We start from the raw sequence: 24003 nt of genomic DNA, 5'->3' as shown, positions 1-24003 counted from the left end.
GTGAAATAATGGTGTCTTAAACAAGATGGAAGTTTATTTTTCTCACACAGAAAAGAAGTTCAGAAGTAGGTAGTCCTCAGTGTAAAAGTGAGCCCACAGTCATGGAGCACTGAGCATCCTATGTCTTGCTGCTCTGGTATTCTAACTGTAGCATCTCATGGTTAAATACGGTTGCATGAGTGCCAGCCATTGTGTCCAAGTTCCATGTACAGAGCCTAAGACCAAGCCTGGGGGAACTTTTATCAAGTCAAGGAGGAGGCCTGCAATGGATATGGAGGAGCGGCCAGTGAGATGAGGAAAAACCAGGATATCACAGTTCAAATGGGAGGAAAGAATTTCAAGAAAGAGGATAAGGATCTGTTTCTGTTTAGGGCTACTGTGTCCCTCTTGTTGCCTGATTTGCTTTCTGTTCTCAAAAAACATTCTGTTGAAAGATTCACTCTACAGAAACATGTAACATTTCTCATGACTTCATCACTTTTAACTTTAAAAAGTCTCTTTCCTTTCATTTATTTATTTTTTATGATACCAGTAGCCTTTATTGTTTGCAACGGGAAGTAGAAGAGGGGATACAGCAGGTCTGGTTCCTGGGGCAGCTGCACAGACTTGGTCGTCGTCCTCAAAAAGCTCTTCCCTTTAATTTAAATCATAGTGTATTCTTTCTCTTAACAGTTACTGAAAATATCATGCACAAGAGAATTAAAAATGCTGGGAAAACACAAACACAGCAAACCTTATTTCCTCAAAACTGCTCGGTCCTGGAAATTTTCTGTTTGCCCTTCCAGTTCTGTTCCCTGCCTGCCTGCATCCTGGGAGGCTGACCTCTATGGCTGAATCAATAGATCCCCTTGCTTCCTGTTGGGTTGGGCCCTGGGGAGGACCAGCAGGAGAATGGGAGCCGGGAGGAGAGTGCGGTCGCTTCGCGGTGTTTCTGCCCCTGGGCCCTCTCTGTGGGCTGGCTGTGTCCCTCCGCTGAAGCCCACACCCCCGGCTCCTCCCCTCCCCTCTCTGTTGGCTCAGTAACTTTGACTTTTCAGATGCGGCCATGGTAACAATTACCCCACCATAACAAATTTCCCTACACCTGCCCACATGTTTGCCAAAAGTCCCTTTATTAAAGTCTCCCTGAGTGACGATTTGACGGGGCCACCTCTTCTCCCCTGGGACTTGATATACATTCCACTCAGCCAGCCTCTCTCCCAGAACTTCACCACGTGCTCTCCCTAAGGGCACCAGCGACGACCACGTTGGTGAACTCCCAGGGCTCCTTTCAGGGGGCCTATCACAGTGTTTCACACGCTACCCCTTGGCCTCCCCGGCCCGCTCTCTCCTGGTCTCCCACCCAGAGACGCCTCATCTTCCTCCCAGCCTCCCCCAGGGCTGCCCCAGGGTGCCTTAGGACCTCTTCCCGCCTCCACACTCACTCCAAGGGTGACGCCATCAACCCCCACGGCTTTTCAGTATCATCTGTTGACTAAGGACTCTCAAGTTCATACCTGCATTTCTACAAATGGAGATGCCTTTATTCAGCTGCCTACTCAGCACAGGGATGTCTAGTAGGCATTTCAAAGTCAGCATAGCCAAGAGTGAACTCCTGACCTGCCCCCAAAGAACTGCTTCACTCCATCTTCCCATCTCAGTTCAGTTCAGTCGCTCAGTTGTGTCTGACTCTTTGCGACCCCATGGACTGAGCAATAAGGAGATCCATCTTACGTATCATTTTACGATTGTCTGACAGGTGGGATCCTTGACAGAGTTGTGTAAAACTTTCCATTGACCACTCAGATAAGAAGAACCAACATCAGAGCATGTTAGATTAAACAGAAGACTCTTTTACCTTGCAAGCAGAATCTAAGGGGATTGTGGCTATTACTTCACACTGGCTCAGCCTCAGCTAGAGGATTCCAGATCTCAGTTTTCCTTTCATGTTTCTAGGCCGTCTCCCAACATCTCAGTCTTTCTCTCACAGCAGTGGTTCTGCAACCGCAGTGAGATCAGAATTACCTGCAGAGCTTGTAAAAACAAGTTCCAGAGCCCGACTCCTAGGGTTTCTGGCTTAGAAGGCCTGTGGTGGGGTCTGGGAATTCGCCTTTCTAACATGGTCCCGGATGTTGCTGATGCTGCTGTTATCTTTTTTTTTTTCCAGATTTATCTGTTTGTTTATTTAGTGGCTGTGCTGGGTCTTCACTGCTTCACTTGGACTTTATAGTTGCGGCAAGTCGGGGCTACTCTTCATGGCAATAAGTGGGCTACTCACTGCCCTGGCTTCTTGCTGGGCGGAGCGTGGGCTCCAGAGAGCGGGCTCAGGAGCTGTGGTGCGTGGACTTTGCTCTGAGACACGTGCGATCTTCCCAGACCAGGCACTGGCAGGCAGGTGCTTAACCACAAGACCACCAGGGATGTCCAAGAGACCACATTTTCTTTAAGTTATTTATTTTAATTGAAGGATAATTGCTTTACAGTGCTGTGTTTGCTTCTGCCATACGTCAACATGAAGCAGTCATGGATGTCCACATGTTCCCTCCCTTCCATCCCACGCCTCTAGCGGGTCACAGGGCACCAGTGTGAGCTCCCTGAGTCACAAGGCAAATTCCCACTGGCTATCTATTTTACATGGGACAGTGTATATGTTTCCGTGCTAGTCTCTCCATTCATCCCACCCTTCCCCTCGCTGTGTCGACAAGAGAGACCACAGTTTGAGAACCCCTATTCTAAGGAAATCTCTCCCCTAAATTCACCTGCCTGACTTCCTTGATTCTGATTTCCTTCTTCTACTGCTCCTTGTCAGACTAAAGACAAAAAACAAACCAACAAAAACCTTGAGGCATACTTCTCAAATTATTCTGGCTCCTTTTTTAATTTCCCAAGAAACTGGACCCCTAGAGACAGAGTGTCATAAATGCAGGCCACCTAAATTGCCTTAACCCTCAAGTTGACAATAATTTAATGGCATCAGTTCTATACCTTACTACAGGCAGATGGCATGTTATGTTCAGAGTAAAAGTGTCCATTCCTTTTTTAATTTTTCTCTGTTATAAAATCTACCACCTTTTCATGGGTGGATCTAGAATCTGACTGGGGCCTAACTTCTGGCATTGATAAATCCAGAGCTAACTTGAGACTTTCTGTAGGATTGACCACACTAGACAAGCCCTCCAAATTCAAGGCTGATCCCTCCACAGCAGGGTTTTCAACCTCAACACGATTGACAGTTGGGACTGGATACTTCTCTGTTGTGGGGGCTGTCCTGGGTAGTGTAGAATGCTTAGCAGTGTCCCTGACCCGCATCCACTGGATTCCAGTAGCATCCTGCCAGTTGCCACCCAAATACCCCTGCAGACCCCAAATACACCTCCAGGTGTCCCCGGGGGACGCTGAGAACAGTCCTCTACAGTTCAGTACCTTGGCTTTGAGGCCATTCAAAATGACATAAAGGGAAAGGAATTTTGATGACCCATCTATACTGACCACTTCACCCTTTAAAGCTAAAAGACAAAGTCTCCGTGCTGTAGCGCAGCACTGCTCACAATGTGCTGTGTGTGAAAATCTCCCCGGGAATCTGGTTAAAATGCAGATCCCGGTTTCTTCTCTCACATTTAGGGCCACTATGGAAAACGGTATGGAGGCTCCTCAAAAAGCTAAAAAGAGAACTACCATATGATTCAGCAATCCCAAAACTGAGTATAAACCTGCGGAAAACAAAACTAATTCAAAAAGATACCTACACCCAACATTCGTAGCAACATTGTTTATAATAGCCAAGCTACGGAAACAACCTAAGTGTCTATCACAGAGGAATGACAAAGATGTGAGATACACACACGCAACAGTCTACTGCTCAGCCACGAAAAAGAACGAAAATCCTGCCGTTCACAACAACACGGATGGACGTGGAGGGTGTTAGGCTTAGTGAAACACGCCAGACAAAAACAAACACGGTATGATTTCACTTACAGGTGGAATCTAAAAAAACAAACCAGTGACTCTAGCAGAAAGAAACAGACTCACAGATACAGAACAAACTCACGGTTACTAGTCAGCAGAGGAAAGAGGGAAAGATAGGAGCAGGAGATTAAGAGCTACAAACTCCCATGCATAAAATAAATAAGCTACAAGCACATATTGTTCAGCACAGGGAATACAGCTAATATTTTTTTAAACTTTAAATGGAATATAATCTCTAAAAATATTGAATCACTATGTATACACATGAAACTCACATAGTACTGTAAGTAAACTATACTTCGATTTCAAAACTATTTTTTTTTAATGCAGATCCTGATTCTGGAGTGGAACCTACTTGTGTGCTTGAAGTCCAGCCCTACTCAGTGAATCGGAATCTGCCTTTTAAGAAAATCCCCAGAGGACTCATATGCATGCTAAGTTTGAGAAGGACTACCTGTAAAAACACACTCAAATTTAGCTGAAGTTTAAGTGCTGGTCTGCAGAGCTGGCTGGAGAAACACAGGAAATGCAGCAAGTCCTACCCGAAGGGTCTGTAGGACGTGCCTGCAGGAAGCCTCATTTCCCCACCGTGAATCATCATGAATCCTTGCTTCCATTGTGAATACAGCCTAAAGATCCCACAGCTCTCCAGCACCTGCTAAAGACCTCTGCTATCCCAAGTGCCTGTGCTAAGGCTGGCTCCAAGTTCAAGGTCAAGGTAAGTTATGTGGTTCATGTTTTGCTGAGTCCCTTCTCATGTACCTGCCAATGTCTGCTAAGATTGTCACCTGAAGCTCCACCTGAAAGGGAACAGGATTTGCCTCAGATGCCATCTGTACTTTGCTTCCTAGTTCTATTCTTTATTTCTTATATTCCTAATGAAGATCAGATATGGGTTTTGGAGGAAGGTCATTAAACAGTATTTTTCCCTTCCCATGTAGGTGGTTTTTGTAGTGAACTTTAAATTCTATCTCTTATTAACCCAGATCCAGATGAACATCTTATTTCACCTGACTCATTTTTTTTTAACATTTTGAAACATTTTAACACAAATACTGTAGAATTTTATCTCTAAATTTATGGTTCCTAAGCCACATATTACTTTTTACTGGGTCAAAGATATTTCTGCAGCTAGTTATCTCCTCTTTGGGATGACGGACCTGCAGGATAGACTACAGATCTGATTTGTTCTTCATCTGGCTATAACCTTGCACATAAGAGATGCTCAATAAACACTTATTTAATGAATGATCATGACTGTCTGTTTTTTATGAGTTAAGTAATTATTCAACTCCTGGACATGAATAGAGCCTGCTTCTATGGGGTACCCTACCCTGATCAGACCGTCTCCCACATATGGAACTCTGAAACTGTGTCTGGCAGATCTTATGTCATGTGGTCTAATTCACTGACAGACTTTTCCTTGTCTAGTTCTGGCCTTTTGTTTCTATTTGAATACACTTATCTTTGCTTTCATCTGTTCTTAGATCACCTTTGTTCTGTTATCTCAGCAGTTAAGGACTTGATGGACAAATTATTTCAGATCTCAATCTGAAGATGTTTTGTGTCTAAGATCAAAGTGTAACAGGGTGATCCTGGGTAGGAAAAGACTTGAAGATGTTTTAACCCTTGGTGAGGAAAAATGAGAACGGGATGGGCCTGAGCTTGGCTGTCGGCGTTTCACACGTGGTGTCATTTAACATGGAGCAGCATACGCTTGGAGGTGTGATGACAGGGATGGTAAAGACGGGTGATGACGGTGATAAAGATAAGGAGGAAGGGTGCAGGTCATTAATACGATCTTTCCCATGGCGCTCAAGTCCACGAAATGTCACATCGCTTTAACTTTCCAAATCAGATCAATGTGGCTCACCTGACCCAGGTTGGCAGGCAGTTTAAGTCATGTTTTGGAGGAATCTCTTCCACCTCCCTTGGATTTGTCCCACAGTCCTCAGGATTTCTTCAGGCCAGGGCATTTGGGAAGGAATCTTGGTACACCATGGCTGTACTCCCTAGCGGTCACTTGGCCCATATGGAAAGCTCAGGCTTTTCTCTCTCCAAGCCATGGTTGAGCCCACACATCTTTCTGGAGGTTTTTACCTCTGCATGTGGTGTGCAATCTCACCTCCATGTACCACCCAGATACTCGTCCTGGTGTCTCCTGAGTACAAGTGGGACCAGATTTCTGCCTCCCATGGAAACTTTCTGGGTTGGTCTAGATGCTTCTCAGTTTCAAATGACAGAAACTGAAGTCAAAGTAGCATAAGTCTTAAAGAGAACTGGTTGATTCACATAATCTGAAGGTTCAGAGTGGAAATCAAAGAATGTTGGATACAAGAATCTCAGCACAGCGCTCTCTGTCTCCCCACTTCTCCACCACCCACCATTAAGCATACTGGCTTAATCTACACACAGCTTCTCCCATGTAGTCAAGAAACATGGTCACTGCCAGGGCTTTATAGCTCAAGGCCCCAGAGAAAGGGGAGACCCATAAATCAAATCTAAGGAAAGAGTCTGATTGGTCCAGTGTGGGTGCCTATTCCTGGAAATATCGCTGTGTTTGGACATCTTGGGTCATAAGTCCACTCTAGTGGTAGAAAATGCAGGACACCATGGCAAACGATTGTACAGGGTCACTTGGAATGGAGGGGAGATGGTTTTTCAAAGTAAAAGTGTTTATTACAAAATGGAGAGATGTTAACACAAACCCTCCCCACTACACCCTGCTCAGTTCGATTGACTCAGGGTCGTGTCCGACTCTTTGCTACCCCATGGACTGCAGCACGCCAGGCCTCACTGTCCATCACCAACCCAGAGCTTACTCAAACTCATGTCCATTGAGTCGGGGATGCCATCCAACCATCTCATCCTCTGTCGTCCCCTTCTCCTCCTGCCTTCAATCTTTCCCAGCATCTGGGTCTTTTCCAGTGAGTCAGTTCTTCCCATCAGGTGGCCAAAGTATTATATATATATATATATCCACCCAGTCACATAAACACACAAACACACAGAACGCCTAGTAGCAAGACCTCATGAATGGTCTCTTTAGGACTCTAAGAACAGCATGGCTCTGCTCCATCAGCTTTGAGCCAGCGCACTGTTCTGCGGAAGATACGGCGTCTCAGGAGAGGGCCTGATTGGCTGGTTTGTGTCATGCACTTGCCTTTGGGGGTGGAGCCTCACTGTGATTGGCAGCTCCACCTGGAGCGCGTTGAATGAGAGAAGGGAAAAGGACAGGAGAGGGCATTCCGAGCCGAGAAAAGCGAAGATGCCCACAGCACTTCCGAGCCTCTGAGCCTCTGGACCGCAGCTCCTTCCGCACTTCCCGCCTCCGGGCTCTCCCAGCAGGGCCCTGCTCGCTCCTTAAGGCCCCAGCTCGGCGGCCAGCCCCTCTCTGCCTCTCTGCGGCTCTCCGCAAAGGCCAGGCTGCAGATGAATTGCTCCCTCCTCTGTGCCCCCCTGTGCCCCACTCCACACGCTGTTCCAGCCGCTCACACGTTTGCTTATCTGTCCCCTGGGGTTAGCGTGAATCTTTTCATCATGGCAATCAACAGTGTTAGAACCTAAATGTTTGCTAAACTGAATGTGTTGGATTCCTTCTCTCTCTTTGTAGGGACTTGGGAACCATTCATTTGCCCCTATTTTGAGTATCTCCAGGCAACACGGGGAGTGTTCTGCTGCTCTGGCAGTTTCTCTCTTTCTTCTGGCAGCTCCTTCATCTGGGTCTTAAGACTTGCTGAGCACATCAGAGACACTTTGCTTTGTCTTTGAGATGTGCTCTTTGTTCCCACATCTTACCTTTCTAGTTTTGCTTCCTAAGGTTGTCATTTCTCTTTGCCTGAGGGCATCGAATTGTTTAGTCTTCTGGCTGACAGGGAGGCGCCTGGGTGGGCCTTAGGATGCTGACTTCCTGGATATAACTTGTGCATCTTCCCAACAAATTAAAACAGCAAAATTTATATCTTTACATTAAGACTCTAGGGCTTAGGGTAGATATCTCCAGAATTACCCAAATCTAGTTGGGGTTCTTCTGGATTTTCCTTGGGGAGTAGTTTCAACTCCACAATTTTATTGAATCAGTTTGGATTTAGTATTTTCCCCCAACTGCACAATAATGGGCCCTTCCCGTTATCTCTACCCGCTTCCAATTAAATAGGATTTCTGAATTTACTCTCTGTGGTTCTAGAAATACCCATGGAAACATAGTGAAAGCAACAGGCTCTGTGTTTCTGCAGCATCCATTTAACTTCTTGGTGGTGGTCGTTTAGTCGCTAAGTCGTGTCCGACTCTTGAGGCCCCACGGACTGTAGCCCTCCAGGCTCCTCCTTCCTTGGGATTCTCCAGGCAAGAACACTGGAGTGGGTTGCCATTTCCTCCTTCAGGAGATCTTCCCCACCCAGGAATTGAACCTGCATCTCCCGTGTCCCCTGCACTGCAGGCAGACTCTTTACTTGCTGAGCCATCAGGGAAGCTCAATCAGTTGTTACAAACTAACTACAAAGAGCTCAGATGATGGAGAACCTGCCTGCAGTGCAGGAGACCTGGGTTCAACCCCTGGGTTGGAAAGACCCCTGGAGAAGGGAATTCGAAGTTCTTTCGTGGAGAATTCCATGAACCGAAGAGCCTGGCAGGCACAGTCCATGGGGACGTAAAGGGCCGCACACAAGTGCGCGACTAGCACTGTCACACTGTCCGTTTCTCCCTCCCGGCCCCGCGCGTAGGTTCCTTTGTAATGGGACTCTCGGTCCTCCATTCAGAGGTGGACTCTGTTTCTCCACTCCTTGCAGCTAGACTGGCTCTGCGACTTGCACCGACCGGCAGAATGTGGCAGAAGGGCTGCCATGGGTGGGTTTCAGCACAGGAGCCTCAAGAAGGAGACCAGCTTCTGCCTTTGTCCTCTGGGAACGCCAAGGTTCCCATGGAAGGAAGCCGGTCAAGCCAAGTGGAGGGTGAGTTGCTGCATCTCTCATCCCGAGGCAGAAAGAGAGTCGAGATGTCCCAACTGATGGCTGGTACCAACTATCAGACCTGGGGGTGAGGCCATCTTAGACCTCCCCGCCCAGAGGACCCTCCAGCTGGTGACAACCCCATGAGCAAGTCCAGGAAAAACCAGCAGAGGAACCATACAATCAATCCCAAGAAACATGAGAAAGAGGAAATCGCTGATGCTTTAAGCCACTGGTCTGGGATGGCTGGTCACCAGCAACAGATACCTGGAAACTGACATCTTTCACATCCGGGATTTTCCTTGCTAAGAGTCCCACCAGGTCCAGGGCCACGGCACAGGTGTGGTTTAGAACTGCAAGAAAATGGAACAAACTAGGAATTCCCTGGAGGTCCGATGGTTAGGACTCAGCGCTTTCACACCGTGGGCCTGGGTCCAACCATCATTGGCCAGGGAACTAAGATCCTGTAAGCACTGAGGTGTGGCCAGAAAGAAACCAAAAACAGATTAAAAATTAGAATCCATGGAAGCTCAGGAAGAGCGGTGGGTTGGTGGCAGAACCCAAAGCCTCGTTTCTCACCTCCCCACCTGGGATTCTTCCCTCCAGCCTGTCATTCAGCTTCTTAAGGTCTGAAGGAGTAACATCCCTGAGCGCCAGGGCAGTGGTGACATCCAGTGATGGATTCCAGGAGGAAGGAAGTTTGCCGAGTTTCAGGAACTCCAGATCACAAACCAAGAAGCCCCAAGTGTTAGGTTTTAGGTACCTGGGTATCTCCAGGGAGGGCGGAATCGCAGGCTCTGGAAGACCAAAGCACAAAGGGTCAGGGAGGCGGCTGAGGTCAGCTTCAGTGCATCCGCTCCCACCGACTCATGAGACCCTGAGCCAGGGGGCAACGGAGTGAGCGAGGGACATCAGCCCTGTCCCTGAACTCACCGCGGGGAGGCAGCATAGAGCAACAGCGTCAGAGCCGCCTGTCATCCGAGCCAGCCTGTGAACCGGGTAGCCTTGGCCAATTACTGCCTTGGCAGGATACCGAGCCTGAGTTCCACCGTCTGTGAAACAGAAAATCTAAGACCTACGCCACAGGGCTGTGGTGAAGGTCAGAGGTAAAGCCCCTGGAATGAACGGACACGGCATCACCATCAGCCCTGACTACCCGAACAGGCAGGCCAAGGAGGCCCTGCCCAGGGCCCCACGCTCTAGAGGGCTCCAAGTGTCACACACACACGTAATCACATGCACACAAAGGGACGCACACACAGACACGCGTGTGCACACCTGCCTGCACACTGGCAGAGGAGCACACAGACGCACACACTAAATGTGCTGGAAGGCCGGGAGTATCTCCACACCCTGACGAGCACCTAGCCCTAGGGCAGGACATCCCCAGCCCTCAGCAGCCTCCTCACATCCAGCATCACTCTGGCCCCAGAGAGCATCCTCTGCCCTGTGGGCGGTGCTCTAGCCATGTCATCAACAGACGCTTCTTCCCAGGGAGGCCACGAGCTGCAGGAGCCCGGGGTTGAACAACCTCATCAGACTCTCCTCTCAGAGGGGATGGAAGCACTAGTTCTTCTTCCTTTTTCCTTTCTTAATTTTTGGCTGCACTGGGTCTTCACTGCTGCCCACGGGCTTTCTCTAATTACAGTGACCAGGGGCTGCTCTTCATTGCAGAGCATGGGCTCTAGGCATGTAGGCTTCAGGAGTTGCAGTTCACAGGCTTAGTTGCCCCATGGCATGTGGGATCTTCCTGGACAAGGGATCGAACTCACACCCCCTGCGTCAGAAGTGCAGAGTCTTAACCACTGGACTACCTGGGAAGTTCTTGCCTAACAAAGTACCACCTCCCATGAGTTCCAAATACCCTTTGCCTGTGTCTGTTCATGTTCAAACCACAGGTGTGGAGGTGCTCGTGAACTAGTAAGGAACCCTCCAAGGACTATTTGATGAGATCAAACAATACGTATTACTTGTACATTTATATAAATGGAGGTGATTGTTGGATAGCATCACGGACTCAATGGACATGAGTTCGAGCAAACTCTGAGAGATAGTCAAGGACAGGGAAGCCTGGCTTACTGCAGTCCGTGGGGTTGCAAAGAGTCGGACACAACTGAACAATCACAGGGCATATCACTGTGTCATGAGAGCAACTTCTTATATTGGCAACTGAATGACAGTGAACATTAGAATTTGGAATGGTTTTATTCTTATTAAAATATTTGGCATGTGATTAAATTTTCACCAAAAACTTTCAGAAAGTCAATTTATTCAAATAAATTCATTTAAAATTTTGTATATCATGTGCTATCACTGAGATTTTGCATTTTAATTTTCATAGAGAATTTCGAGTACTTTAGAAGAAAAACCTTTTTAAAAAGTTGTTTTGTTGTTCACTTGCTAAGTCATGTCTGATTCTTTGTGACGCCATGGACGGCAGCACACCAGCTCCTCTGTCCTTCACTATCTCCCAGTTTCCTCAGATTCCTATTCACTGAGTTGCTGATGCTATCTGACTGTCTCATTCTCTGCTGCTCACTTCTCCTTTTGCCTTCCACCTTTCCCAGAATCAGGGTCTTTCCCAATGAGTTGGCTCTTCGCATCAGGTGTCCAAAGTATTGGAGCTTCATCGTCAGCATCAGTCCTTCCAATGAATACTAAGCACTGATTTCCTTTAGGATGGACTGGTTGGATCTCCTTGCAGTCCAAGGGACTCTCAAGAGTCTTCTCCAATGTCACAGTTCAAAAGCATCAATTCTTCAGTGCTCAGCCTTCTTTATAATCCAACTCTCACATCGATACATGACCACTGGAAAAACCATAGCTTTGAATATGCAGACATTTGGCAGCAATGTCTCAGGTTTTTAATATGCTGTCTAGGTTTGTCATAGCTTTTCTTCTAAGGATCAAGCGTCTTTTAATTTCCTGGCTGCAGTCACCTTCCGCAGTGAGTTTGGAGCCAAGAAAATAAAGTCTATCTCTATTTCCATTGTTTCCCCATCTATTTGCCATGAAGTGACAGGACCAGATGCCATGATCTTAGAAGCCAGGCTTTTCACTCTCCTCTTTCACCTTCATCAGGAGGCTTTTTAGTTCCACTTCACTTTCTGCCATAAGGGTGGTATCACCTGCATATTTGATACTTTTTTGTCTTTAGATTTACTTTTTTAGGAGACGTAGTTAGATTTCATACACTTTGAATATAATTACATCTTCAAAAAATCTCTTAGATCATTACTGTCAGAGGAACACAGATTAGAGAGCATTCTGAGTATAGCATAGTTGATTTTGCTGAAATGAAAGCAGGAGAAATATATTGTATGGAATAAATGTATAATAATTTGTGAAGCGCGTCTGTCTTTGCAAGTCATTCAAACATCACCAGCCCATCAACAGAGCACTTGAGAATAATCAAACTCAATCGACTTGACCATATTTCTGATTTTCAATTTTATAAAAACTGTGGCGTCCCATATTTTCTTCAATTTATTGTCGGGAAAGTATATTTAGATGGAAACATAGAACATGCTCTATTTCCCAGTCCATTGGCTTGATTGATAACTTTTAATACTTAGACACACACTATGAGGACTCATCAGCCCCGAAAAATGCTAAATTTTAGGAGTAAGACGGAGCACCACCAACCAGGACAGGGTCTTGGGAGTCGGCGAGCGGGGCTGCTCTCCACTGTGGTGTGAGGGCTTCTCGTTTCAGTGGCTTCTCTTGTTCTGCAGCACAGGCTCTGGGCATGCGGCTTCAGTATTTGCAGCGCGTGGGCTCAGTAGCTGCGGCCCCCGGGCTTAGTGGGATCTTCCAGGACCACAGATCGAACTGGTAACCTTAGCATTGCTGGGTGGATTCTTAACCACTGGGCCACCAGGGAAGCCCCTGCAGGTACTATTTCATTTCATCCCAACAGTGCTATGGGATGGATGCTACTGACGTCCCTACTGTGCGGATGAGGAAACAGAATGTGGGAAGTGAGGTCATTTGCCCGAGAACACCCAGTTAGCAGCAGCACCACCAGGTGGCCCGATCGCGAAGCCCACAGCATCATCTGAACCAGGACCCTACAGAACCTGGAGCAAAGGGGCCCCCCAGCGGGCAGGGCTGAATGTCCCCACCATGCACAGGCACTTACAGACCTCCCCCACCATGCACAGGCACTTACAGACCCCCCCCCCACCATGCACAGGCACTTACAGACAGCCCCCGCCAGCATCACACAGGAGCTCATGCAGCACCCTGGCCCGTAGCTGTGTGGGCGTCCCTGCTCCCTCCTCTCCCTTCTTGGACCAGCGGGGGCACCGAAGTCGCCTGGGACAGAGACTCTTGGCTTCCTCTCCCTCTGGTGACCCTGCACCTGCCCGGCAAGGGGTGGCACGAGGTGCTTTCGTCACCCTTCCTCCTCGGCTCCACCACCCACCTGTGCTGTCCCAGCGGTCCCCTGAAGCGTGGGCCTGCCCTGGAGTCCACGGTACCCCGCTCTCCTGCCCGCTTCTCACCTCTCAGCAGCCAGGGTCACCTTGTCCAAACATACGAGCAAGTCACTTGTTTCAAACCCTTACCGGCTTTCCACTGTTCCCTGGACAGAGCTCAGCCAGGCTCAGCAGAGCCACTTTACAAGGGTGCTAGCGACCTTACAGACAACAGGCCCAGGCCCAGGACTCTTGTTCTTTACCCTCCGTCACGAATGGGAGGACCCAACTCTGTGACGACAGTTGTCCAAAGCCTGTTCCCACCAGAGGGAGGTTCCTCATTGGGATGAAAATATCACCAGGTCTTTCAGAAAGAAAGAAAGTGAAGTCGCTCAGTAGTGTCCGCCTCTTTGTGACCCCCTGGATTGTAGCCTACCAGGCCCCTCCATCCATGGGATTTTCCAGGCTGAGGTCTTGAAGAGAGGGGCCTTATTCTCATGGGGGACCTCAGGCCCTCTCCTGCATCATGCAAGCTCTAGGCCGCTTGTCCATCAGACTCAAGCTGTGAGGTGAATGGGAGGTCAAGGTCCCAGGATCAGCTTCCCAGTGAATCATGCCCTTCAAGACCCACGCACCACCAGCCCAACTCCCCAGGCTCCTTCCAGCCCCTCCCAGGTGCCACGTCCTTTAGACCACAGGGCCTTTGCACAGACTCTCCTTCCATTTAAACTCTCCCCACTTCCTTATTAACATCTCGAGATCCCTGCTAAATCATTCTTTCCACAGGGAAGCCCTGCCCAGATCAGATATCCCCACTAAACGCTCTCATAAACCCAAGGGACATTTGGTCAGGCTACCTATTTCTATTTGAAAGTTCCCACTCAGTTTACAATGACTAATGTCAGTCTCCCTGCTGGACTGCCAGCTCCATGGGTCTGGCTTTGCTCTCCCGTGGAGCCCCAGCACCTAGGAGATCCTCAGTCTAGTTTATTGACTGAAGAGCAATAAATTCTTTCGGATGAAGGGGATTGCACTTTGCTGGGAGAGTCTGTAGGATCCTTCGGGCTCCGGGGCAAGCATGGAAGTCATGAGATTGAGCAGATGACGAGCTCTCCGCAAAGGGCCTGCAACACTGTAGGAACTTAAATGGTGGTTGTTTTGCTTTTTTTATTGTGATGAGGATGACAATGATGATGTCGAGAAGGGGAGGGATGGTGACTTCTCACTACAGGGACAGCTTTAAGCCAGAGAAAGAAGCCATTGCTGAGAGATGGGGCTCTGTTCCCTGTTCCTCCATCGTGGAAGTTAGAATCTGGCAAGTGGGGGCAATAACCCCACTGAAATGCAGGGAGACTCGGCCCAGCTGCACGCTGGCCTCCAGCAGGGATGAGGGCTTTGAGCTCCTAGGCCAGCAGCTGCCTCCTCTGCGACCAGGTTAAGGAGGGACCCAGTGTTTGTGGATTCCTCCCGTGGGCATGGCACCCTGCAAAGAGCTTTCCACATTTCATTTCCTTTTCATCTGGTCCCAAACTCTGAAAAGTAGGCCTAATTATCCCCCATTAATGATGATGCAATGGCAAGCCACTCCAGTACTCTTGCCTAGAAAATCCCATGGACGGAGGAGCCTGGTAGGCTGCAGTCCGTGGGGTCGCTAAGGGTCGGACATGACTAAGCGACTTCACTTTCACTTTTCACTGTCACACATTGGAGAAGGAAATGGCAGCCCACTCCAGTGTTCTTGCCTGGAGAATCCCAGGGACGGGGGAGCCTGGGGGGCTTCCGTCTATGAGGTCGCACAGAGTCGGACACGACTGAAGTGACTTAGCAGCAGCAGCAGCAATGATGACGCAGCAGAGGATGGGATGGTTAGATAATATCACCGACTCAATGGACATGAATCTGAGCAAACCCCGGAAGACAGTGAAAAACAGAGGAGCCTGGCGTGCTATAGTCCGTGGGGTCGCAAAGAGCTGGACACAGCTTGGCGACTGAACAACAACACAGATGATGAAACTGAGCTCAGGTGGTGATGGAACCAGCCAAGGTCACACAGCCTGCAAGTGGTGGAGCTTGGGTGAACACTCAAGTCCCCGTCTTGGTGATGCAGACACCCAGAGCTTTCAACTACATTGTGCCACTAGTGAGAAAACCATAAAACCAACCACATTTCCTGAATGCCTAAAACGTCCCCAAACGTCTCCCAAACGTCCCCACTTCAAACCTCAGCTGGGGACACCTCCTCCTGGAAGCCTGCCTGGACTTCCCTGTCTGACTCTGGTCCCACGGTCCTTAGGTTTCTGCCACAGGTGCACCCTGGCAGAGCTCACAGGGGCCCCATCCTGGCCAGGCCAGGACTCAAAATGGCTCAACAAAGGGACTGTCTCAGAAACCCAGCCCTTCCTGGGAAACACCCTTTATGCTGCTGGAGGAAGAGCTGTAGGGCAAACCTCCCCCAGGAATCAAAGCTCATTTTCAGTTATTTAGGAGGTAGCTCCCCTGTGAGTCACTGTTTGGGATATAATGACCCAGGCCAGGAGCCCGGGGCTGCCAGGAGTGCCCTCGTTAAAATCAAAAGGCAAAAGTGAGAAGGGGACGTCCCCTCCCCCCAGAGACGGTGACTCAGCACAGCTGGGTGACCCTAGCCAAGGGGACTCACCTCTCTGGCTCCTTTCCCCCCAAGTCTTCTCCCAGTGGGTGAACACAGCCCAGCATGGAAAGGGTTCCAGGAGAAGTCCTGAGCAGGAAATGGGAAGGGCTGGAGGCGGGGCCGCAGCAGAATGTATGTCAGTGTTTGCCCAGCTTTACTGTCCAGGGTCAAAAAACCTTTAATCCCAAATCACTGCCTGAGATCCCTGCCACCAGCCCTCCCCACCCCACCCCAAGGTGACACCTCCCCAGGGACTCTATCCCTGACGGGATAGGGAATATCAAGTTGGGCCAGGGAATTCAAGTTGGGAATCCTCCCCTCCTGTGGGCTGAGGCCCAGCCTCCTCCCCTGGAAAGGATGCTGAAGCCAGACCCCCAGTCAGCTCCTGAAGGGGAGGCCCTACACCTGGTGGCTCAGCTCGAGGCTACAGGACGATTTTTACTGTGAACCCTTGGCCACTCTCCCTTTCATGGACCCTCTCCTCGTTAAAAAAAAAAAAAAAAATTGGAAAGCAAATGCTGTGACTACAATGGTATGAAGCTAAATATAACCCAAGCTGGATTATAGTCACTCTGACTTTAAAGAAGGGAGATTTTGAAGGCCCTGGTGGTTCAGATGGTAAAGAATTTGCCTGCAATGCAGGAAAGCCGGGTTCAATCCCTAGGTGGGGAAGATCCCCTGGAAAAGGAAATGGCAACGCATTCTATTATACTTGCCTGGAGAATTCCATGGACAGAGGAGCCTGGTGGGTTACAGTCCATGGGGTCACGAAGGAGTTGGACACAACTGAGCAACTAACACTTTCACTTTTTTCAAAGATATCATGGGTGCCTGGCACCCTGCCTGCTGTTAGTATTGCTTCCTGTAAGCCCTTTGAACTGTCTCGGCCCCCGTTCTGGCTCACCAGCTACTTAGGCGTGTGTCTCAGTTTGCTCCTCTGTAAAATGGGATGATCACTGCGACAGAGTTATAAGGCTGTTTGAAGGTTCCTGGGGATCCTGCTGGAGAAGAGCTTAGCATGTCCTGCTGCAGAGTAAACACTGGTACGGGGACTGCTGAGCTGTTCCTTCTTTCCCATAAAGGAGATGGCTTCTATCCCCATAATAGGAACAGGAAAAACCAAGATTCCTCACAAGGAAACATAACAAATGGTGGAAGCGGGACTCCAAGGGCACAGACCAAGCAGCTCCCAGGCCCCAGACGTTGATGGAAGTGGCCGATCTGGTTATCCCAGAAGACCAGGAACACGGAAGGCAGGGGGATGTCGCAGGCCAGGTCCCAGAATCTTGTGTCCGGTTCTCCCTGAGTGGACTCCAGCCAGCAAACGAGGCCATGGTGAGGCTGAGGCCGGTGGGACCCCGACATTTCTGATCACAGCAGAGCCGGGTCCCCTCCTCTGTCCTGCTGACCTCCAGCCATGCTCTGAAGCCCAGCCTCCATGTCCTGACCTGACTACAGGGACAGCAGACTCTCTCGGAGCCAAGTCGGAGTAGGAAGCTGCTGTCTCCGCCATGCAGGCCCTAAGATGACATCAAAAGGATGGAAGCTTCCAGTCCCTGCTGGAATGTGGGTTTTCCAGCTGACTCAGACCGAGCCTGTTTCTACGGGAGCCACGCTACACCACTGCTCAAGGGTTTTGGGGAGACAGAGTTCGCAACTGGGAGGATTTTCGCTGCCTGTCAAACAAGCAAGATCACGCCTAAGAAAGAACAATAAAGATAAATCCCCAAGCCCAGCTGGCTCAGCTCCCAGCCTTTGGACTCTAGGTTCTTGGACACATGGCACCCAGGTGCCCAGAGCCAAGCTACAGTCAGTGTCTGGGTCACATGGGGGCTGGTCAAGGAGCAGGGCAGGGAGTTGGAGACAAGCTGAAGTAGCCAGCAGCATGGACACAGGACAGACTCGCCCTTGGGGCTCCCAGGATGTCTGAGTTCAGCCTCTCTGAGCCTCAGGAACAACGTCAGTAAAATGAGGGTGAGAAAAAGACCCCATGAAGGAAAAGCTGGCCCAGGCTCCCAGCTCCGCGATGGGGGCGAGCGCAGGGATTCTGGGGAAGAGGGTGGTGATGGGAAGGGGGGAGGAGAAGGCCCATAGGCTGGCCCCACTGCCTGGCTCTGCAAGCAGAGCCGCGGGCCCCGGCCTGGCCCCTCCCCTGGGGACTTGGCCAGAGTGTCAGAGCTGTAAGCATCATTGCATCACTGGGTGATCGGGGGTTAATGATGGGGAGTGGACAGGACCCGGGTATTTAATCAGGGAGGTGCCTGGAGATCAGAGGTGCCCCTGCTGGCTTCCGTCTCCCGCAGCCCAGCTTCTCTGCCCCCTGCTTCCCTCCCTGCCCCCCAGGATGAAGCGGCCCCCTCTTCTGACCTTCCTATGCCTCCTGGGTAAGTGACCTTCATGCCTGCGCTCCTGCTCTGCCCCGACTGGGAACACTCCTGGGGGGCTCCTGAGCCAGGCCCCAGGGAGGGTGTCATCAGTCACCCCAAGGCCAATGCTGGCCCGGGAAGAACTGGCCAGTGGAGAGGGAGCCAGCCTGGACGACTGCAACCTGGATGGCCTGGGGGGACAGCGGAGAGGGGCTGGCAGGGCCCCAGACAGCTCCTGCCACCCACGCTCCACCCCTCACCTGAGTTTCTGTTTTTGCCTTTAACCTTCCCCGGGTGGGCAGACCCCCACTGCTGCAGCAGCGGGACCTGGAGGAACTCAGGGAAGTCCAGGTGGTCAGGAAGCTTATCCAGTGACATCTGATGGGACTTGATGGGGACAGAGTGCTCCTGGGGGCAGGAGTGGGGGCTGACACCTGGCGAGAGGATCAGGAAACCGGGAGGGAGCCTAGAGGATGAGTGGGGATGGTTCTGGGAGACGGTGGGAGGAGAGCGGGGGTGGGAGGTCAGGTGGGGACACGGTGCAGGTGAGGACCAGGAGATCAAGGTGCAGTGACGTCACAGGGACATCGCCATTGATTGGCGTTATTGCCCAGCTGCCCAGTCGCTCAGTTGTGTCCGACTCTTTCAACCCCATGGACCGCGGCACGCCAGGCCTCCCTGTCCATCACCAGCTCCCAGAGTTTGCTCACACCCGTGTCCATCGAGTCGGTGATGCCGTCCAGCCGTCTCCTCCTCTGTCGTCTCTGTCATGTTACTGATTAGCACTGTTGTCGTCGGGAGTGAGGTGCTTGGGGAGGTGGAGGCTCCCAAGACGATCAGAGAGACGCCTGCACTCAGACGTGGGGACTGCAGTTGGTCACAGAGGGTGGGGCCCAGGGAAGCTGATGCCCTCCCCACTCCATCCCTGCAGCGGCCCCGGCTGGTGGGAACTTGGTCCAGTTTGGGGTGATGATCGAGAGGGTGACGGGGAAGCCCGCGCTGCAGTACAATGACTACGGCTGCTACTGTGGAGTCGGCGGCTCCCGCTGGCCGGTGGACAAGACGGACTGGTGAGCAGGCGCCCGGCCGGGGCTCCCTGGGGGCGGGGGCGCGGGGAGCATCCTGCGGGGGGCTGGGGGCACCTAGGCAGCAGGGGAGCACCCTGGGTGATAATCTGGGAGGGGGCTGGGGGCACCTAGGAAGCGGGGAGCATCCTGGGGGGCTGGGGACACCTACGAAGCTGAGGCTTGACCCCCCTACTTTCAAGCCCCTTTGGGCCCTGAGCCCTCAAGGCGGCCCAGCCGGGGCCCTCCCTGGAGGATGGAGGCACAGGGGAGCATCCTGCGGGGGGCTGGGGGCACCTAGGAAGCTGAAGCGTGACCCCCCTCCCTTTTGAACCCCTTTGGGCCCTGAGCCCCCAGGCGGCCCCCGGTCCAGCCCAGCTGGGCTCACAGGCCCCTTCAGGCCAACCACGACCTTCACAGGTGCTGCCACGCCCATGACTGCTGCTACGGGCGCCTGGAGAAGCTGGGCTGCGAACCCAAAATGGAAAGGTACCTCTTCTCTGCCACCAGGCACAGCATCTTCTGCGGTGAGTGAGCAGACCTGGGGGTCCCCCAGACCTCGGGAGAGGGAAGGGACACAGCCAGGAAGCCCTCTCCTGATGGAGACCCTTGAGCCTGGTCACCTGGGTGGGAGAGGCGGGTCTTCCATCGTCACAGCGTTAGGGAGAGGCGTGTCCCTGTGCCCAGATGCTCCCATGGCACCCGGTCTGGAGAGCCCAGGACCCATCAATCAGCTCCTGCCCTGGGATCCCAGGAACAGCTCCCCCAGTCAGAGGCACCTCCCCCCGAGCTCCAGCCTCTGAGGGGAGGAGCAGAGGGACAGCGCTGAGCCCGCCCAGAGGAGCTGTGCCCAGACAGCCCTTCCCTGGGCCTCAGTGGCCACTAGGGGCAGGTCCCCAGGACATGGCCTCGAGGGCGGAGCCCCAGACCCAGAGGCTGGAGCTCGGATTTGGGACCGCAGACCCCGCTACCAAAGGCTGACCCACCGCACCAGGGCGCCTCCTTGCCAGGCCCCACACCCACTTGGACCAGTTAGCCTTCTCCTCTGCTCCCTGGCCTGGGGAAACAGCTGGACCCGAGTCAGAGTGTAACGAAGGGCTCCACACAGCCCAGCCCCGTGGAGGGAACTCACACTGGAGGACCAAACCCTCTTCTTCCTGCCTCAAAGCCAGGAGCAGCCTGGAAGGCGGAGGGCAGGCCCAGAGCTGGGGGGATCACAGCACAACGGGGCTGGGAAGGTTAAAGAAGACTCAGATCTCTGGGGTCTGTCCTGGGGGTGGGGCAGGACAAGAACTAGAGCCGCAGGAGGCAGGCTGGGCTACGAGTTTCTTGTTCCACCGCCATCCACTCAGCAAAGCAGCTTTGGCAGATAATGAGCTCCCCGTCACGGGGGCTCATACAAGGCTGGGAAGCCGCCTGCTAGGGACAGCATGGAGAGGGTGAGTGGAGGGAAGGTCAGGTGAACAGGTCCAGGGAGTCCCCTCCCCGCGTGTGACTCTGGGCAAGGGGTAGAACCCCTCAAAAGCCTCTATTTCTTCATCTGTAAAAGGGAGACCTAATCTCGCCCTTGCCAGCTTAGCCCAGCCCCTGGCAAGAACCCCCCAGGGGAGCTGACATGGCTGTTCAGCCCCCGGCAAGTCTGAGTTCTGCTGAAAGAGCAGCTGAGAGCAGAGCCTGGATGGGAAATGAGGCTAACCTTCACGAGGGACCCTGAGGAGGCCGGACATGTCTGAGCTGGGGACAAAACGGAGCCAGAGCCCCCGAGGGCAGACAGAGGCGGTGGGGGTAGAGGAGGCTTCGGGGCCCCTGGAGCCCATGGAACGGATGTCCGCCCCACTCCCCAGGCTGGGTGTGGGTGCGCATGGAGGGGGAGCCCTGAGATAAATGCTGGAAAAACGGGCTCCGTCCCCGCTGAAGGAGGCAGGTGAAGGCCCAAGCCCCAGGCCCTCCGGGGCATGCCCAGGTCACCCGGGATTGAGCTGCCGCCTTTCGATAGTTTTCCTCTCTGGCTGATGGCTGCCTGCACCATTAGCAATCCAATACGTGGGAGAAGGGTCGCCCAGAAACACAGCCCTCCCTGGGCTGGGACAAGGGACAGTGAACCAGGGGTCTCCCCGTGGGGAAAGGGCTTAGGGCAGTGGAGTGGGTTTGGGAGGGAGGAACAGCGAGGACAAATCTCCAGGCTTCCAGCATCCCTGGCCCCAGCAGGGCCTCGGCACCCTGCCCGTTCTCTCACCCAACCCTGGACCCCAGCGCGCTCCCCTGCACGTGGCTGGGAGTGGCGGGCCCAAGGTTCCCGGGCCCTGACTGGCCCTCGTCCCATCCAGCCGGCAGAACCAGCTGCCAGCGACGGACCTGCGAGTGTGACAAGAAGGCCGCGCTCTGCTTTCGCCGGAACCTGGGCACCTACGACCGCAAATACGCCCATTACCCCAACAAGCTGTGCACCGGGCCCACCCCGCCCTGCTAAACGTGCGCTCTGCCTCCTGCCAAGGCCTCCAGCTGTGGGGGCCCCAGGCCTTGGGAGGGTTAGCTCCAAAGGCTCTCCCGCCGGAAAACTCCTTTCCTGTAAGCCCATCCTTCCCTGAGAGGCCCGACTCAGCCCTGGACCGTCCCTGGCCTCCCTGGCCACAGCACCCTTAAGAAGAGCCACACCGGGGTAGGGTGGGCCCTGGGACACCCAGAAGATTCTACAACCCATCGCCTTGGATCTGCGTCCCCTCCTCTGAATATGTGAATGCTGTTTCAGGATGCTAACACTGGCCCTCAGATTCTGTCGTGGTAGGGTTTCATCAGTCTCCGGTTCCATTCACTCCTCTGTTTCTTGAGCATCCAGCAACGTGCTGAGCGCGGGGACACGGCATGGGTCTGGCTCGGGCGGCCCCTGCTTGCAGTTCCAACACTGTCCTTTCAATCTCCCATTACAGTGAGTTTTTGTGATTCCCTTTTTTTCTAACGTTTTACCGTCTTATCCGAGATAATAATGGCAGTCTCTAGCAGGAATATTTCTGGCCATATGGCGTAATGTGAAAAGCAAGCAAAACATCAACCTAAAAATATTGTCCCCACCATGTCATCAGGCTTCAGATCCCTCCCATTGGAATTCCATCTGGGAGTGAAAAGAGGCTCTCAAATCATCATATTCATAGCCCTCCCTTGGCAGATGGGCACCCAGGAGGTCAGAGAGGGAAGGTTCTGCCTGGAGGGGTGTCCTCACTCCCAAGCCACTGGCCCTTCATGAGTCGGTGTCAGTCTTTGCCCCTCTGATTGGCATCATGGACAGCCCAGAGTGCCCAGAGAAGGTCAGCTGTGAGGATACCATGCCAGGCCCGGCTCCTGATACAGGCAGGGGAAGAGGAAAGATGTCTATATCCTACATCCAGCATCCTGAGGCTGACTTGGAGCCAATTTAATGCACCAAAGGATTCCCATCAAATTGGAATGCAGCCTACCTGGGAAGAAATAAACTTCAGCAGAGTCTACTCCTAAACATAGACATGATACTCCACTGTCTGTAATATGCTGATAAAGTCTTCCAGGGCTGGGATGAGGCTGTTCAGTGAGATAACGCATGTGAGATAACGCACAGGCAAAGCTCACGGTGGACAGGGAAGAAACGTTCACTCCCTCTCTGCATTTCTCGCCATGTGGACAACATTCAGGGCTCTGAGGGCGGGAAAGAGCCTGATGCCATCGAAAGGACGATCATCATAAGTTTAAAAGGTGAAGAAGTTCTGTGCTGGCCAAACAAACAAGCGAGGGGCAGATGTGCGTGCTCTGCTGCTGTGACTGACTCAAATCCTGGGGGAAAATCAGCAGGAGGTGAGGTCTTACAGCGCGACGCAGGTGGGTGGGAAGCGTGGTCCGGAGGCGCCCTCTGCTGCCCATTTTGTTCAGGCTGCCGGGAGGAAACAAATTTGGTTTAAACCGGGATTTCCCTTTGTCAGAGGGGCAAAGTGTGTTTCAGGGCTAGTGAAATCAGACCTCTCATATTTTCAATAATAAACAAGCTGAGAAATAATAAGTCCTTAAAGACATCTCAGAATGACGGTGCCACTGCACACACAAGGAACACAGGAAGAAGGCTCTGACTCGGGGGAAATGGAAACAAGGTGGTGTTCTGGGCGTGATGTATCGCTGGGAGGAGGCCCTGGTGACGTGACAGTCGTTTAAGCATCTGACAGGGTGAAAATTAGAACTTGAGAACAAGCCTCGGTGCAGCCCGTTTTCCCAGGAATCAATAAATATTTGGTGAATGAGTCAGTGATTCCATCTAAACCGTTTGTGTGTGTCTATAGTCCATACACTTGATTTCCAGCTGCTGACTTGGTAGAAAGGACTGAAAGGAAGAAAGTAGAACCGTGAACTTGATGTTGTTGGAGGTTCCAGGTAGAGCCCTCTGCTTTGCCAGTTAGCATAAGTGTGTCATTCAAGACCTCACTGCTCAGGAAGCTTGTTAGAAATGCGGAATCGTGGACCTGATCCCAGACCTGCTGGTTAACAAGACCCCCGGGTGGTTCGTATGTACACTGAAATCAAAAAGCCCTGACATATGGCCATAGCTCCAGTTTCCACACTTGTCAAATGGAATGATGACACTTCCCAGGTTGGTTGTAT

At 51.9% G+C, this 24003-nt stretch overlaps 1 protein-coding gene across 1 annotated transcript; it reads left to right on the top strand.

Moving 5' to 3' along the window:
• Nucleotides 1-4287: 4287 nt before the first annotated feature.
• Nucleotides 4288-22327, top strand: PLA2G2E (phospholipase A2 group IIE). Its single transcript, XM_055397268.2, has 4 exons — nucleotides 4288-4663; nucleotides 19254-19392; nucleotides 19807-19913; nucleotides 21714-22327. The coding sequence occupies exons 2-4, from the start codon at nucleotides 19292-19294 to the stop codon at nucleotides 21854-21856; spliced, it is 351 nt and encodes a 116-aa protein (XP_055253243.1). The 5' UTR covers nucleotides 4288-4663; nucleotides 19254-19291; the 3' UTR covers nucleotides 21857-22327.
• The last annotated feature ends 1676 nt before the right edge of the window (nucleotides 22328-24003 follow it).

This window comes from Moschus berezovskii, chromosome 2, assembly GCF_049115385.1.
Source record: "Moschus berezovskii isolate FMDL1 chromosome 2, NW_MosBer_1.0, whole genome shotgun sequence".
NCBI classification, from domain to species: Eukaryota; Metazoa; Chordata; class Mammalia; order Artiodactyla; family Moschidae; genus Moschus; species Moschus berezovskii.
The sequence above is the reverse complement of the archived record's forward strand: the minus strand, read 5'-3'. Positions and strand labels throughout refer to the sequence as shown.

Excerpts from the sequence above, each read along its gene's own strand:
- PLA2G2E (XM_055397268.2), top strand. The coding sequence starts at position 19,292 with ATGATCGAGAGGGTGACGGGGAAGCCCGCGCTGCAGTACAATGACTAC. Across the intron at positions 19,393-19,806 it reads CCGGTGGACAAGACGGACTG|GTGCTGCCACGCCCATGACT; the intron begins GTGAGCAGGCGC and ends CGACCTTCACAG. Across the intron at positions 19,914-21,713 it reads CAGGCACAGCATCTTCTGCG|CCGGCAGAACCAGCTGCCAG; the intron begins GTGAGTGAGCAG and ends CGTCCCATCCAG.